The sequence below is a fragment of the Somniosus microcephalus genome, chromosome 15 (assembly GCF_052327205.1).
Source record: "Somniosus microcephalus isolate GS21.2 chromosome 15, FLI_Smic_1.0, whole genome shotgun sequence".
NCBI lineage: Eukaryota > Metazoa > Chordata > Chondrichthyes > Squaliformes > Somniosidae > Somniosus > Somniosus microcephalus.
Window position 1 is genome coordinate 108,407,794 of NC_141001.1, and position 15,361 is coordinate 108,423,154.

Below are 15,361 nucleotides of genomic sequence, written 5' to 3' on the forward strand. Positions count from 1 at the left end.
GCGCATCCCCGATTTCCATCGCTCCACCGTTGGCAGCCGTGCCTTCACCTGCCTGGGCCCCAAGCTCTGGAATTCCCTCCCTAAACCTCTCCGTCTCTCCTCCTTTAAGTCACTCCTTAGAACCTACCTCTTTCAACAAGCTTTTGGGCACCTGATCTAATATCGCTCTTTATGTGGCTCGGTGTCAAGTTTTGTCTGATAACACTCTTACGAAGCGCCTTGGGACGTTTTTACTACATTAAGGGCGCTATGTAATTGCAAGTCATTGTTGAGTGATTACTGATGTAAAAAGACTACGGAGCACTTGGTTTGAGTATAAAACAAGGCTTTAATCAACTGTTTCACAACCATGAGATTCTAGTTACATCACTAGTTCCTGGTTACAGAAACATCCTGAGCAAGCTGGGCCCATGCGCGAGTATTTATACTCCTTGGACGGCGCCACCAGCTGGCTGCCCAGTGTAACTTCATGAGTCATGATAAGATTCACGACAAATTACCTTCAATTTTTTTTAAACATAGTTATCACATTAATCTGTTCCTTTGGTTTTTTTAAAATTCATTCACAGGGTGTGAGCGGCGCTGGCAAGGCCAGCATTTATTGCCCATCCCTAATTGCCCTCGAGAAGGTGGTGGTGGTGAGCCACCTTCTTGAACCGCTGCAGTCCGTGTGGTGAAAGTGCTCCCACAGAGCTGTCAGGGAGGGAGTTCCAAGATTTTATACCAAAGGTAATAAGCGAAGAGTTTATGACAACCCAAACGTTCTGGGAACCTAACGCAGCCTTGGTATCCCCAGAAGCTGTGGTTGCATCTCATGCCTTTGGTAGTTGGTTAAAATTCTAAACTTTCCTCCAGTGTCTGTTAACTGTCGGTGTTTTTTTTTTATGGAGAAGCCTGTGAGATCACTATCTCCGAGTACGTACTTTATTATGTTTAAGTACATTATTTTGGAAGGTGTTGCCTATGCAGCTTTTTATTTCTGTTCAGGTTTGCTGGCTGCGGCTCCGTCCTGTGCTGCTGATCACCGATCTTCCGCTGCCAACTCTGTGGAACATGGCAGCAGAGCTGGTAAAAACAAACTTTCTTAAGTGGCTTGTGGCAAAGATGTATTTGTAAACCTTAAAAACTGAAGCAGTTGAAGGAAAATATTGTTACGCAGTACGTTGCATTAGCTATGCCAAATGCAGCTTAATTTAAGAATGGAGAACTGCATGTTTTTTAGACTTTTAAAAAAACGCACACGCAAGCACCACAGGCAAACTCGAAACACGAACAAAAATTCCACGGGTAAGTCACCCTGCTCTCCTGTCATGCGCATTCTAACCATTTTGGCTCGAAAGTGATATTGCTCGGGACTAGCAAGTGGGAAGCTTGCCCCACCTTGCAGCCAGAGAATGCTCTTGGAGAGGAAAAGAATGAATTCACAAAAGTACTTAATGAAAAGGTTTATTTTGCGAACAACTATTTTCTTTCTAGGGAGATTAATGGTGCGTTTATACTGCAGCTAATCCTCTTGAAACCACTGGCTTGGAGCATTGTTTTCAGCCACGTTTGGCCTGGCTCTGATTGGAATCTTAATGCCCAGGAAAAGCTGCAAGCGCGCACCGAGCTCCTTTCCCAGATATTAAAATCTAAATGTTTAGGCAGCACGCACATTCCCTAAACATTCCAATCAACTCGAGCAGGTTTTTTTTAAAAAGTGCTCTGACAAATCCAAGTGGACCCCCCTGAGTGCTCCCTAGAACCTGGTTTGATGCTGCACTGGAGTTGCAATCCATGTACAGGAAACTCTTTTAACCGGCACCTAAATATCCAGAAATCTCTCTTAACCAGCAAAATTCGGGAGTAGGTTCAGGTAAGTTTTACTGTATATTAGTGGCCGTGTAATCGGGGTTCCTGCACCTGTGGCCGTGCAACAGGGACTCCTGGATCTGTGGCCATGTAACCGGGACTCCTGCACAAGTGCCGTGTAACCGGGGCTCCTGCACCTGCGGCCGTGTACGGGGCTCTCGTACCTTGGTAAGTATACCTCTCTGTAATCCGGGCTTTTTAATCAACCGGCACCACGCTGGTCCCGTCGGTGCCGGATAAAAAAGAGTTTCCTGTAGTGCCAAACCTAAACAGTGTGCGACTACCTGCTCAGGAGGCCTCATGCCACATCTCTCCAAGAGCTGGGTCGAGCACAGACCCTACAACTTTAGCTGGGAATCACTTTGCAGCATTACTAAAATCACAGCGTATCGTAGAATCTCACAGCACAGAAGGAGGCCATTTGGCCCGTTGTGCCTGTGCCGGCTCTTTGAAAGAGCGGTCGTGCCCAGTCCCACATCCCCCGCTTTTAGTCCGTAACCCTGCGAGTTCCTCATCCTCCAGTTCCCATCCAGCTTCCCTTGAATATTATTTATGGGATCAGCTTCCACCACCTTTTCAGGTAGAGCGTTTCAGATCCCGACCACTCTCCGAGTAAAAAAAAAAAAATTCTCCTCATCTCCCCTCCACATCTTTTCCTAATGATTTTGAATCTACGACCTCATCCCTGGTAGCATCCTGTAAGAGGATACACATTTTTCTATAATGAGATAGCTGGTTAACTGTTCAAAGCATCTCGGGAATGAATGAAATAATTTCACTGCGTACATAAAATATGACTGTATAAGCTGGCCTTTTTAACACCGTACAGTACTTACAAGTTATCTGCACTTTTTGCTAACCCCCCGCGCACACAATTTTCTCCTAGGTTTTATCTCACCTAATCATGTTAAGACTGCTGGTATAATGGGAAAACGAGACAAGCCAGAAGACACCGAGATTGGAGATGAATGCAGACAAGCAAAGATCCCATGCCTGAAGTCTCCTGAGGGTGATGGTAGAAACAAGCAGAAGTCAATGGCAAGTAATACATAATAAGCTTTCAATACACTCGGGACGAAGCTGTCTTGTAAAAATATCCTAAACCTCAGTTTAAGTATTTTTCTTCTTAAAACCTACCCGAAATTATTTACTGCATACTGCCAAGAGTAATGTAGTGTTTGTTATTGATATATATATATTGAACATTTTCAGTATCTTCAAACGCATTTTGATTCAAAGCAGGGGTGGGAATAAATTTCACTTATAAAATTGCAGCTAAACTGTAGTTAGTTGAAATGAATGGTATTTGTGAGAGTGCAGTCAACTGCAAGAGTGCATGTGGTTCAAGTTATTTACACCTGTGATATCCTCAATGAATGTTCCTCCTCTCCCTATTTTAAAGCCTCCTCTTAGTGCATTAATTCATGTCAGGGTACACTTCAGGAGTGCCAGCAAGCCTCTGACATCGCGCTGATGTGGCCACTTAATGAACCTGAACAGTGAGCGTTGAGAGGTTACCCAACTGTGGGCATCATCACAGCCAAGCCGTGGCTCAGTGGGCAGCACCCTCGCCTCGGAGTCAGAGGGCTGTGGGTTCAAGTCCCACTCCAGAGACTTGAGCACAAAAATCTGGGCTGACACTCCCAGTGTAGTGCTGAGGGAGTGCCGCACCGTCGGAGGTGCCGTCTTTCGGATGAGCTGTTAAACCGAGGCCCTGTCGCCCTCTCGGGTGGGCATAAAAGATCCTTCCATGGCACAATTTCGAAGAAGAGCAGCGGAGATTTTTCCGGTGTCCTGGCCAATATTTCTCCCTCGGCTAACATCACTAAAAAATGGATTATCTGCGTGTGGGACCTTGCTATGCACAAATTGGCTGCCGCATTTCTTAGAACAGTGACTGGACTTCAGAAAGTACTTAATTTGTTGTAAAGCACTTTGGGACATCTTGAGGTTGTGAAAGGTGCTATATAAATATAAATTATTCATTTTCTTTCAAGCCAATCCTGTTCTAGGCTAACATCCACACACGCTTGCTTTGCAGCAGGAGCCATGCGACAGCAATTAGGAGCGACAGCTCTCTTTATTTCATCCTCTTTCCCCCCCCCCCCCCCCCCTCCCGCTCCCCTGTTGAGCTATTGAGGCATAATAGTTATCAAAGCTGTATTTGTGGAGATGTAATGAAGTGCATGTAGATTGCCTAATTTTCTGATTCTGTTCCAGCTTTCAGATCTCGCACATCATTTCTGAAGGAACATGTATCTGCAGTGCTGAACTTTCCAAGTTCTCCGTCTGACCACTACAACACAAGATGTTGACTTTCCTAGCTCTGGCTGCTCACAATTTCATGAACTCTATTTTTAATAAAAACTGGTCATTGAAGTCCGCGGAGTGTAATATTGGGCGGGGTTTAACACTGGTCATTGAAGTCCGTGGAGTGTAATATTGGGCGGGATTAACACTGGTCATTGAAGTCCGTGGAGTGTAATATTGGGCGGGGATTAACACTGGTCATTGAAGTTCCCATGAGTTCCCCACCCAGCAAGTTTGGTTAAAATTACCCCAATATCTCTGGGCTAGGGAGGGGTAATATCGCCCAGAGTCCCTCCTGCTGATTGCTTTCCAGTGGCTCTTGCAGGCAAGTGCATGTGTACGGAAGTTGGGTAAAGGTGGGATCAAACCTGGATTTCCAATGCCCACATGGTCAAATAGCCCGATGATCTTTCACTCAAACAGTCACTTGGGCAAAATACAGTGGGGGGCGGGGGCGGACAGCCAGCATCAGTGGAATTGTACCCCAGTACAAATCAACTGCTTCAGAAGACAGGGAGACAAACTGACAGGGGTGTGGGGGGGGGGCACCTCAAGATTTTGTTGGGAAATTGATAGAGTGACGCATATAAAAACAAATGATTCTAAGTTTATTCTTTTTAACATTTATTAAGATAGCAGCTGTGGCTCAGTGGGTAGCCCTCTCGCCTCTGAGTCAGAAGGTTGTGGGTTCAAGTCCTGCTCCAGGGGCTTGAGCACAGAAATCCAGACTGACACTCCCAGTGCAATACCGAGGGAGTGTTGGAGGTGCCGTCGTTCGAATGAGACGTTAAACCAAGGCCCCTCTCAAGTGGATGTAAAATATCCTGCGGCAGGGGAGTTCTCCCCGGTGTCCCGGCCAATATTTATCCCTCAACCAACATCACTGAAACAGCTTGTCTGGTCGTGATCACAATGCTTTTTTGTGGGATCTTGCATGTGGGCACAAATTGGCTGCCGTGTTTCCTACATTACAGCAGTGACTACACTTCAAAAGTACTTCATTGGCTGTAAAGCGCTTTGGGACATCCTGAAGTTGTGAAAGGCGCTATAGAAATGCAAGTAAGTTCTTTCTTGCCTTGGTTCTGAGGAACCAGTTGGATTTTATTTTTTTTGTTGTGCATTTTATTTTTTTAAATGAAGACCATGGAAGGAACTTGGCTCTCTTCTGCTGGGCCTGTTGAATAGAAAAGTAGATTAATACTGTGGGGGAAGGCAGTTCACTAATGCGTCTTATCCCAGAGAATATAATTGCATGTTACAGAACTTTAGGGGGAAAAAACAAGATCAGCAAGTCTGTCAACATCTGTCACGTGCATTTGTACTGTATCTTAACTTATCCTAATTATATTCCAGCATAGAACAAAACATGATCCATAATAATTAGGAGCAGGAGTAGGCCATACGGCCCCTTAGAATCTTAAATGTTTCAATGAGCTCACCTCTCAATCTTCGAAACTCCAGAGCATAGGCTCAATCTCTCCTCATAGAACAACCCTCTCATCGCAGGGTATTAAATGGAAAAGGATTATTTGACATGGTTTTTTTTTTTTGAGTGTGGGGTGGATGTTTATAACTTATGTAAAACATGCAATAGAAGCTTTTTACCATTGATGTACCAAAAGCACTTTTATTTACTTTTTTTTTAATATGCTGACTCTTGTATAATGAAAGTCAAAAGGTAGTTGTGCAAAATTAAAATTCTTACAAAAACATGCTGCCATCCTATTAATTTTAGTACAACATGGATTCTCGCTGATATGGGTGCAGTCCCGCAGCAAGGACTGTTTGGAGTCTGGTGTACAAATATGTGCTATGCTAGAGTGTGCCTTAAAGCCTCTTTGCTGATCTCACTTTGTTTATTTTGGGGCCTCTGCCTACATTCCTTGTTTCCCTCCGTCTCGAACATAGTTCCCGAGGCGGCCGTGCATCCTCCACCTAAAGATGTGTTTCTGTGGGATGTCGGAGCTGTGCGATTCCATGAGGAGCGTGTGATTGATTAGGTAGCCTGCTCTACAATAGCACTTCATAACCAAAAAGAGGGGAATGAATAATAGTGCTATTACTTATAGCACATAGTGTCAACCGCGCCCCCCACCCCCCCCCCCCCCTTGCCATTCCAGTACTTGAGAATATAATTTAGGCTGACACGCCAGTGCAGTATTCTGGGACACACAGCTAGATGTAAGTTCCAGTAGTGACCCAAGCAGAAAATGTTTAACCCAGGCATTTGGATAAGTGAGGTTAACCAGAGTTAGTACAGTCACGTTGCCCACCCGAGTTTTGCTGACACAGTACAGATAGGAGACACGTCCTTGAACAATACCAGTTAGAAAAGGGATGAGCTCAGTTGAACAATAAGGAACACAACCTTTGAAAATTACAGATAAGAATAGGGCCCAAATGCAGCTTTTGTCAGCCGTGCCTCAGTTGGGAGCACCTTTGCCTCTGAGTCAGAAGGTTGTGGGTTCAAAGTCCCACTCCAGGGACTTGTGCACAAAAATCTAGGCTGACACTCCAGTGCTGTACAGAGGGAGTGCTGCACTGTCGGAGGTGCCGTCTTTCGGATGAGACGTTAAACCGAGGTGCTCTCTCGGGTGGATGTAAAAGATCCCCACGGCACTATTTCGAAGAAGAGCAGGGGAGTTATCCCCGGTGTCCTGGGCCAATATTTATCCCTCAACATAACAAAAACAGATTATCTGGTCATTATCACATTGCTCTTTGTGGGATCTTGCTGTGTGCAAAATGGCTGCTGTGTTTCTTACATTACAACAGTGACTACACTTCAAAAGTACTTCATTGGCTGTGGGAATGTCCTGAGGTTGTGAAAGGCGCTATATAAATGCAATTCTTTCTTGAAACTAGACACTTGAAGCTATTAATAAGATAAGGCAGAGGATAAATCTTACAGGAGGAAAGGGCACTCATTGTTCAGATGTTGAACCAGCCTGTTCCAGTGGTTCAGGTGAGTGTTAAGGAACCCCTGGCACTATTTGAAGAAGGGAAGGGAGTTCTGGTGTGCGATGATCCTAGATCGGTTTGGACTGCTGGTCTAAATTGGTGATGGTTGCATCATGTAAATAGCAAGTATTTCCGGCAGTCTCCAAAATGCTAATTCTCCACATCGAATGTTTTTGTTACATTTGTCCAACAACCTGTTTTTCTAAAAACATGGATTCAGTCGACCTTTGCAAACAAAAATGTTTTTTCAAGCTGGATATGTAAATCTTGCCTATGTCCTCACTTGCATAAGATATTTAGTCAATGTAGCATTGTCAATGTTATGAATATATAATGGCACTGAAATTACCCCCAGTAAGTGGCACCAGATTTGCAAGTCCTCAGCTGTACCTGCTGATGCTCTGCAGAACTGAATCTTCCAGCTTTTGTTCGACTCTATCCCCCACTGTCTTTGCCCCACCATTGGAGGCCATGCCTTCAGCAGTTTAGGTTCTAAGCTCGGGAATTCCCTCCCTAAACCTCTCCGCCTGTCCACCTCTCCATCTTGAAGACACCCCTTCTAACCTACCTCTTTGACCAAACTTTTAGTCACCTGTCCCAATATTTCCTCCTTTTGCTCGGGTGTCAATTTTTGTCTTATTACGCTCCTTTGAAGCACCTTTTGGACGTTATCGCTCGTTAAAGGTGCTACATAAATGCAAGTTGTTGCTCTGTCAGATCATTTGCAAATCTATTGCAAGATCCACTGACAAAAGTCCTGTGTAAAATGGAAGTAATGTGTTGGGGTGCTTGGAAATGCAAATGCAGCCAATTCTGGCTGATGAGCTTCTGACCACAAATCCACGCTATAACTAAGACTGCCTATTTCCACCCCCGGAACGTCGCCCATCTCCGCCCTTGCCTCAGCTCATCCGCTGCTGAAACCCTCATCCAGGCCTTTCTTGCCTCTAGACTTGACTATTCCAACGCAATCCTGGCTGGCTCCCATTTTCCACCCTACATAAACTTGACGTCATCCAAAGCTCTGCTGCCCGTGTCCTAACCAATATCCCCTGTAAGCTGCGGGGCTGCTCAGCAGTCTGTGACGCTACTGCGCAGGCCACTCGCAAGCTGTCCCGCTGAAGATACTGAGCATGCGACAGCGTCCTCGCTGCAAATTTAAAGGTACCACGCATTTAAATAAACAGGTAATATTTAGAGGGAGTATTGGTCCTAACTCGCACCAAGTCCCGTTCACCCATCAACCCTGTGCTCGCTGACTGACACTGGCTCCTGGTTAAGCAATGCCTCGATTTTAAAATTCTCATCCTTGTTGTCAAATCCCTCCATGGTCTCGCCCCTCCCTAACTCTGTAACCTCCTCCAGCCCCACAAACCCCACCCCCCTAAATATCTGCGCTCCTCCAATTCTGACCTCTTGAGCATCTCTGATTTTAATTGCTCCACCATTGGCGGCTGTGCCTTCAGCTGCCAAGGCCCTAAGCTCTGGAATTCCCTCCTTATACCTCTCCATCTCTTTACCTCTCTTCTTTTAAGATGCTCCTTAAAACCTACCTCTTTGGCCAAGCTTTTGGTCACCTGTCCTAATAGCTCCTTATGTGGCTCGGTGTCAAATTTTGTTTTATAACACTCCTGTGAAGCGCCGTGGGACGTTTTACTACTTTAAAGGCGCAATACAAATGCAAGTTGTTGTTGACTGCAACTGCAGGCTGGGGAAGCAACAGCTAAGTAGCTAGTGTTTTGATCATTCAGTTCACTGTTAATTAGATGCATTGGACGACTCGGACGACTCGTGTACTTTTATCCCACTTGCCACTGCAAATATTGACACTCCAGGACCCCCTAACCTAACTGTGCCAATAACCCAAAGGAAAACAGTTCCATTACCGTCCTCAGCATATCCAAGCTAGGGAGGGAGGAAAAAAAAAATCAGCAAGAGTTCCTGGGCTTGATGACTATCCAGTGACCACTGCTGGGAAATGGCTGTGTATGGTCGGTGGTTGAGAACAGGATCAGATTGAGCTGTGATGTTCCTCCATGCTGGAATCGCCTACCAATATTCACTGTCCAGGGTCACACGTGAAGAATGGCGACTTGGGCGAGATACCAGAAGGCTACTAATGCCCTTGGAATCCTACACCATTCTGAGTCACCGCCTTCCAGAGAGCTGGGGAGAAAGTTGAAGAGGAAAAGGAGGTCTTTTTCAAGGTTAGATTTGCAGAGGAACGATAGGAGTACCAACCTGCTGTCCATGGAGTACTGAAGCACAGCTTCCACCTTCTGACTGAACACTTTTGTGACTTTCTGACTCTCAGATTCTGGGCTGCTGGAGGGAGGTGACAGATACAGAAGGTCATTGCTCAGTTACAGAATGGCATTGCAAGAGATTTAAGAGTAGAAATGTAGAGCATAGAGAGTAAAAAGAGAAATAAATTAATCAGCGAATTTTATAGTGCAAAAGGAACTAATTTAATCCATCACGCCTGGGTCAGCCCTCTGAAAGATCTATCAATTAGTCTCATTCTGCTAGCCACTTCATGTAGCCTTTAAAGCTTTTCCTTTTTAAATATTTATCTATTTCCTTTTTAAAAGCTGTTATCGATTCTGCTTCTACTAGTCTGTCTGGTACAGCATTCCATGTTCTTACAAACGACTGCGTAAGAAAAACTCGCTCCTAAACTCTTTGTTCTTTTAGTAATGATCTTAAATTGATGCCCTCCAGTTATGCCTCACTGACTAGTAGAAATAGTTTTTTTCCTATTTAACTTATCAAAGCCCTCTATAATTTTGAACACCTCGCTTGGATCTCTGCTTAACTGTCTTTGTTCCAATCAGAAACAAATAAAATACATGAACTCATGTCATAAAGGTGATTTAAAAATATAATGGGTCAGGAATCACAGAAAAATGTCAACATTTAAGAAGTAACCTGATAAGTTCTTGTGTATATATAAGCTTTATGTCAGATTCAGTAAACTGCCAAGTCTCTCAACTGTTTAGAGTGAATCTCATTCATTTTAGTTTAAAATATTAAGTAAGTGGGCAAGACTGTGGCAGATGGAGTTCAATATGGGAAAGTGTGAGGTTTTCCACTTTGGATCCGAGAAAGAGAAATCAGCATTTCCTAAATGGTGAGAAACTAGGAGCAAAAAGATTTGGGTGTCTATGTACACAAATCACTAAAAGTTAGTGGACAGGTACATAAAGCAATCAAAAAGGCTAATGGGATGTTGGTCTTTACCTCAAGGGGAGCTGAAATACAAAGGGGAAGAAGTTCTCCTTCAGTTGTATAGAGCCTCGGTCAGACGCCATCTGGAGTACTGTATTCAGCTCTGGGCTCCGCACCTCAGGAAGGATATACTGGCCTGCGAGGGGGTGCAGCGCAGATTCACCAGAATCATACCAGGGCTTAAGGGGTTACATTTATAAGGACAGGTGACATAAACTTGGTTTGTATTCCCATAAGTATACAAGATTCAGGGGTGATCTAATCAAGGTGTTTAAAATGATAAAAGAATTTGTTCTGTTAGATAAAGAGAAGCTATTTCCTCTAGTGGAGAATCCAGATCAAGAGGGCATAACCTTGCAATTAGAGCCAGGCCATTCAGGAGTGAAATCAGGAAACACTTCTTAATACAAAGTGTAGTAGAAATCTGGAACTCTCTGCCCCAAAATAGAGAGAGTACAGAGTACATGTTCCCGTAAAAGTCAAGGTTGGGACCAACAAGTCCAGGGAACCCTGGATATCAAGGGATATACGAAAATGGATTAGGAAAAAAAGGGAGATGTTTGGCAGATACAAAGGATTAAAAACAGTGGAAGCCCTAGAGGAGTATAGAAAGTGCAGGGGGGTACTTAAAAAAGAAATTAGGAGAGCAAAGAGGGGACATGAAAAAACACTGGCAGGCAAAATAAAGGAAAATCCCAAGGTGTTTTATAAGTATACTAGCTGGGGGAGCCCGGCGGTGCCGAGGCTTTCTCGAGGGCATGTTGTTGTTGGAAGAGAGAGAGGGAGCGACTGGGGGGAAGAGAGAGAGGGAAGGAGAGAGAGGGAAGGAGAGAGAGAGAGAGAGGGAAGGAGAGAGAGAGAGGGAAGGAGAGAGAGAGAGGGAAGGAGAGAGAGAGAGAGGGGGGAAGGAGAGAGAGAGGGGGAAGGAGAGAGAGAGGGGGAAGGAGAGAGAGAGGGGGAAGGAGAGAGAGAGAGATGGAAGGAGAGAGAGAGAGAGGGAAGGAGAGAGAGGGAAGGAGAAAGAGAGGGAAGGAGAGAGAGACAGAGAGAGGGAAGGAGAGAGAGGGGGAAGGAGAGAGATTGGGAGTGTGAGAGAGAGAGAGATTGGGAGTGTGAGAGAGATTGGGAGTGAGAGAGATTGGGAGTGAGAGAGAGAGAGATTGGGAGTGTGAGAGAGATTGGGAGTGAGAGAGAGAGAGAGATTGGGAGTGAGAGAGAGATTGGGAGTGTGAGAGAGAGAGAGATTGGGAGTGTGAGAGAGAGATTGGGAGTGTGAGACAGAGATTGGGAATGTGAGAGAGAGAGAGAGAGACTGGGAGTGTGAGAGAGAGAGATTGGGTGTGTGAGAGAGAGATTGGGAGTGTGAGAGAGAGAGACTGGGAGTGTGAGAGAGAGATTGGGAGTGAGAGAGACAGAGATTGGGAGTGTGAGAGAGAGAGAGATTGGGAGTGTGAGAGAGAGAGAGAGAGAGATTGGGAGTGTGAGAGAGAGAGAGAGAGAGAGATTGGGAGTGTGTGAGAGAGAGAGATTGGGAGTGTGAGAGAGAGAGATTGGGTGTGTGAGAGAGAGATTGGGAGTGTGAGAGAGAGAGACTGGGAGTGTGAGAGAGAGATTGGGAGTGTGAGAGAGAGAGACTGGGAGTGAGAGAGAGAGAGAGATTGGGAGTGTGTGAGAGAGAGAGATTGGGAGTGTGAGAGAGAGAGAGATTGGGAGTGTGTGAGAGAGAGAGATTGGGAGTGTGTGAGAGAGAGAGATTGGGAGTGTGAGAGAGAGAGATTGGGTGTGTGAGAGAGAGAGAGAGATTGGGAGTGTGTGAGAGAGAGAGACTGGGAGTGTGAGAGAGATTGGGAGTGTGTGAGAGAGAGAGATTGGGAGTGTGTGAGAGAGAGAGATTGGGAGTGTGAGAGAGAGAGAGATTGGGAGTGTGTGAGAGAGAGAGATTGGGAGTGTGTGAGAGAGATTGGGAGTGTGTGAGAGAGAGATTGGGAGTGTGAGAGAGAGAGAGATTGGGAGTGAGAGAGAGAGAGTTGGGAGTGAGAGAGAGATTGGGAGTGTGAGAGAGAGAGAGATTGGGAGTGAGAGAGAGAGAGACTGGGAGTGAGAGTGAGAGAGAGATTGGGAGTGTGAGAGAGAGAGAGATTGGGAGTGTGAGAGAGAGAGAGAGTTGGGAGTGTGAGAGAGAGAGAGATTGGGAGTGTGAGAGAGATTGGGAGTGTGAGTGAGAGTGAGATTGGGAGTGTGAGAGAGAGATTGGGAGTGTGAGAGAGAGAGAGATTGGGAGTGTGAGGAGAGAGAGAGAGAGATTGGGAGTGTGAGAGAGAGAGATGGGAGTGAGAGAGTGAGAGATTGGGATGTGTGAGAGAGAGAGAGATTGGGAGTGTGAGAGAGAGAGATTGGGAGTGTGAGAGAGAGAGACTGGGAGTGAGAGAGAGAGAGATTGGGAATGTGAGAGAGAGAGAGATTGGGAGTGAGAGAGTGAGAGATTGGGAGTGTGTGAGTGAGATTGGAAGTGTGAGAGAGAGACTGGGAGTGTGAGAGAGAGATTGGGAGTGTGTGAGAGAGAGAGATTGGGAGTGTGTGAGAGAGAGACTGGGAGTGTGAGAGAGAGAGAGATTGGGAGTGTGAGAGAGAGAGACTGGGAGTGTGAGAGAGAGAGAGATTGGGAGTGTGAGAGAGAGAGACTGGGGAGAGAGAGAGAGAATGGGGAGATAGAGAGAGAGAGAGCGACTGAGGGGGAGAGAGAGAGCGACTGAGGGGTGAGAGAGAGAGAGATGTGGAGAGAGAGAGAGAGGGAGAGACTGGGGAGATAGAGAGAGAGACTGAGGGGGGAGAGAGAGAGAGAGACTGAGGGGGGAGAGACAGAGCGACTGAGGGAGAGAGAGAGGGAGACTGGGGGAGAGAGAGAGAGATGGGGGAGAGAGAGAGAGAGACGGGGGAGAGAGAGGAGAGAGACTTTTTCGAGGGCATGTTGTTGGAAGAGAGAGAGCGAGTGGAGGGGGGAAGAGAGAGAGAGCGAGTGGGGGGGGCGGTGCAGAGGCTTTTTTGAGGGCATGTTGGAAGAGAGAGAGGGAGCGACTGGGGGGAGAAGAGAGAGAACGACTGGGGGGGGAAGCGAGAGAACGACTGGGGGGGGAAGCGAGAGAGCGACGGGGGGAAGAGAGAGAGCGACTGGGGGGAAGAGAGAGAGCGACTGGGGAAGAGAGAGAGCGACTGGGGGGGAAGAGAGCGCGCGACTGGGGGGGAAGAGAGAGAGCGACTGGGGGGGGGAAGAGAGAGAGCGACGGGGGGGGGAAGTGAGAGAGCGACGGGGGGGGAAGAGAGAGCGACGGGGGGGGAAGAGAGAGAGCGACGGGGGGGAAGAGAGAGAGCGACGTGGGGGGAAGAGAGAGAGCGACGGGGGGGAAGAGAGAGCACGACGGGGGGGAAGAGAGCGCGACGGGGGGAAGAGAGAGAGCACGACGGGGGGAAGAGAGAGAGCGCGACGGGGGGAAGAGATCGCGACGGGGGGAAGAGAGAGAGCGCGACGGGGGGAAGAGAGAGAGCGCGACGGGGGGAAGAGAGAGAGCGCGACGGGGGGAAGAGAGAGAGCGCGACGGGGGGAAGAGAGAGAGCGCGACGGGGGGAAGAGAGAGAGCGCGACGGGGGGGAAGAGAGAGAGCGCGACGGGGGGGAAGAGAGCACGATGGGGGAAGAGAGAGAGCGCGACGGGGGGAAGAGAGAGCGCGACGGGGGGGAAGAGAGAGAGCGCGACGGGGGGGAAGAGAGAGAGCGACGGGGGGGGAAGTGAGAGAGCGACGGGGGGGGAAGAGAGAGAGCGACGGGGGGGGAAGAGAGAGAGAGCGACGGGGGGGGGAAGAGAGAGAGCGACGGGGGGGAAGAGAGAGCACGACGGGGGGGAAGAGAGAGCACGACGGGGGGGGAAGAGAGCGCGACGGGGGGAAGAGAGAGAGCGCGACGGGGGGAAGAGAGAGAGCGCGACGGGGGGAAGAGAGAGAGCGCGACGGGGGGAAGAGAGAGAGCGCGACGGGGGGAAGAGAGAGAGCGCGACGGGGGGAAGAGAGAGAGCGCGACGGGGGAAGAGAGAGAGCGCGACGGGGGGAAGAGAGAGAGCGCGACGGGGGGAAGAGAGAGAGCGCGACGGGGGGAAGAGAGAGAGCGCGACGGGGGGGAAGAGAGAGAGCGCGACGGGGGGGAAGAGAGAGAGCGCGACGGGGGGAAGAGAGAGAGCGCGACGGGGGGGAAGAGAGAGAGCGCGACGGGGGGGAAGAGAGAGAGCGCGACGGGGAGGAAGAGAGAGAGCGCGACGGGGGGAAGAGAGAGAGCGCGACGGGGGGGAAGAGAGAGCGCGACTGGGGGGAAGAGAGAGCGACTGGGGGGGAAGAGAGAGAGCGACGGGGGGGAAGTGAGAGAGCGACGGGGGGAAGAGAGAGCGACGGGGGGGAAGAGAGAGAGCGACGGGGGGGGAAGAGAGAGCGCGACGGGGGAAGAGAGAGAGCGCGACGGGGGGAAGAGAGAGAGCGCGACGGGGGAAGAGAGAGAGTGCGACGGGGGAAGAGAGAGAGCGCGACGGGGGGGAAGAGAGAGAGCGCGACGGGGGGGAAGAGAGAGAGCGCGACGGGGGGAAGAGAGAGAGCGCGACGGGGGGGAAGAGAGAGCGCGACGGGGAAGAGAGAGAGCGCGACGGGGAAGAGAGAGCGCGACGGGGGGAAGAGAGAGCGCGACGGGGGGAAGAGAGCGCGACGGGTAGAAGAGAGAGCGCGACGGGGGGAAGAGAGAGCGCGACGGGGGGAAGAGAGAGCGCGACGGGGGGAAGAGAGAGCGCGACGGGGGGAAGAGAGAGAGCGCGACGGGGTGAAGAGAGCGCGACGGGGGGAAGAGAGAGCGCGACGGGGGAAGAGAGAGAGCGCGACGGGGGAAGAGAGAGAGCGCGACGGGGGGAAGAGAGAGAGCGCGACGGGAGAAGAGAGCGCGACGGGGGGAAGAGAGAGCGCACGACGGGGGGGAAGAGAGA

General features: G+C 48.8%; 1 protein-coding gene and 1 long non-coding RNA gene across 4 annotated transcripts in view; one reads left to right on the forward strand and one right to left on the reverse strand.

Moving 5' to 3' along the window:
• The window catches only part of LOC147107136 (cryptochrome-2-like), a 31,035-nt gene extending 25,164 nt beyond the window's left edge, over positions 1–5,871 (forward strand). For both annotated transcript variants that reach the window (XM_086008236.1, XM_086008237.1), the window contains 3 exons: positions 988–1,068; positions 2,738–2,889; positions 4,072–5,871. In XM_086008236.1, coding sequence (XP_085864362.1) covers positions 988–1,068; positions 2,738–2,889; positions 4,072–4,098 — 260 coding nt within the window. In that variant the 3' untranslated portion in view covers positions 4,099–5,871. The remainder of the gene's footprint in view (positions 1–987; positions 1,069–2,737; positions 2,890–4,071) is intronic.
• LOC147107137 (uncharacterized) overlaps positions 978–15,361 on the reverse strand; it is a 17,858-nt gene continuing 3,474 nt past the window's right edge. The window contains exons 2-4 of one of the 2 annotated variants that reach the window (XR_015081039.1): positions 9,364–9,447; positions 2,750–2,854; positions 978–1,065 (exon numbers count right to left, since the gene is read on the reverse strand). This is a non-coding gene — a long non-coding RNA (uncharacterized LOC147107137). Of the gene's footprint in view, positions 1,066–2,749; positions 2,855–9,363; positions 11,208–15,361 lie in introns of those variants that run through there. The other variant, XR_015081038.1, reaches the window with a different exon arrangement.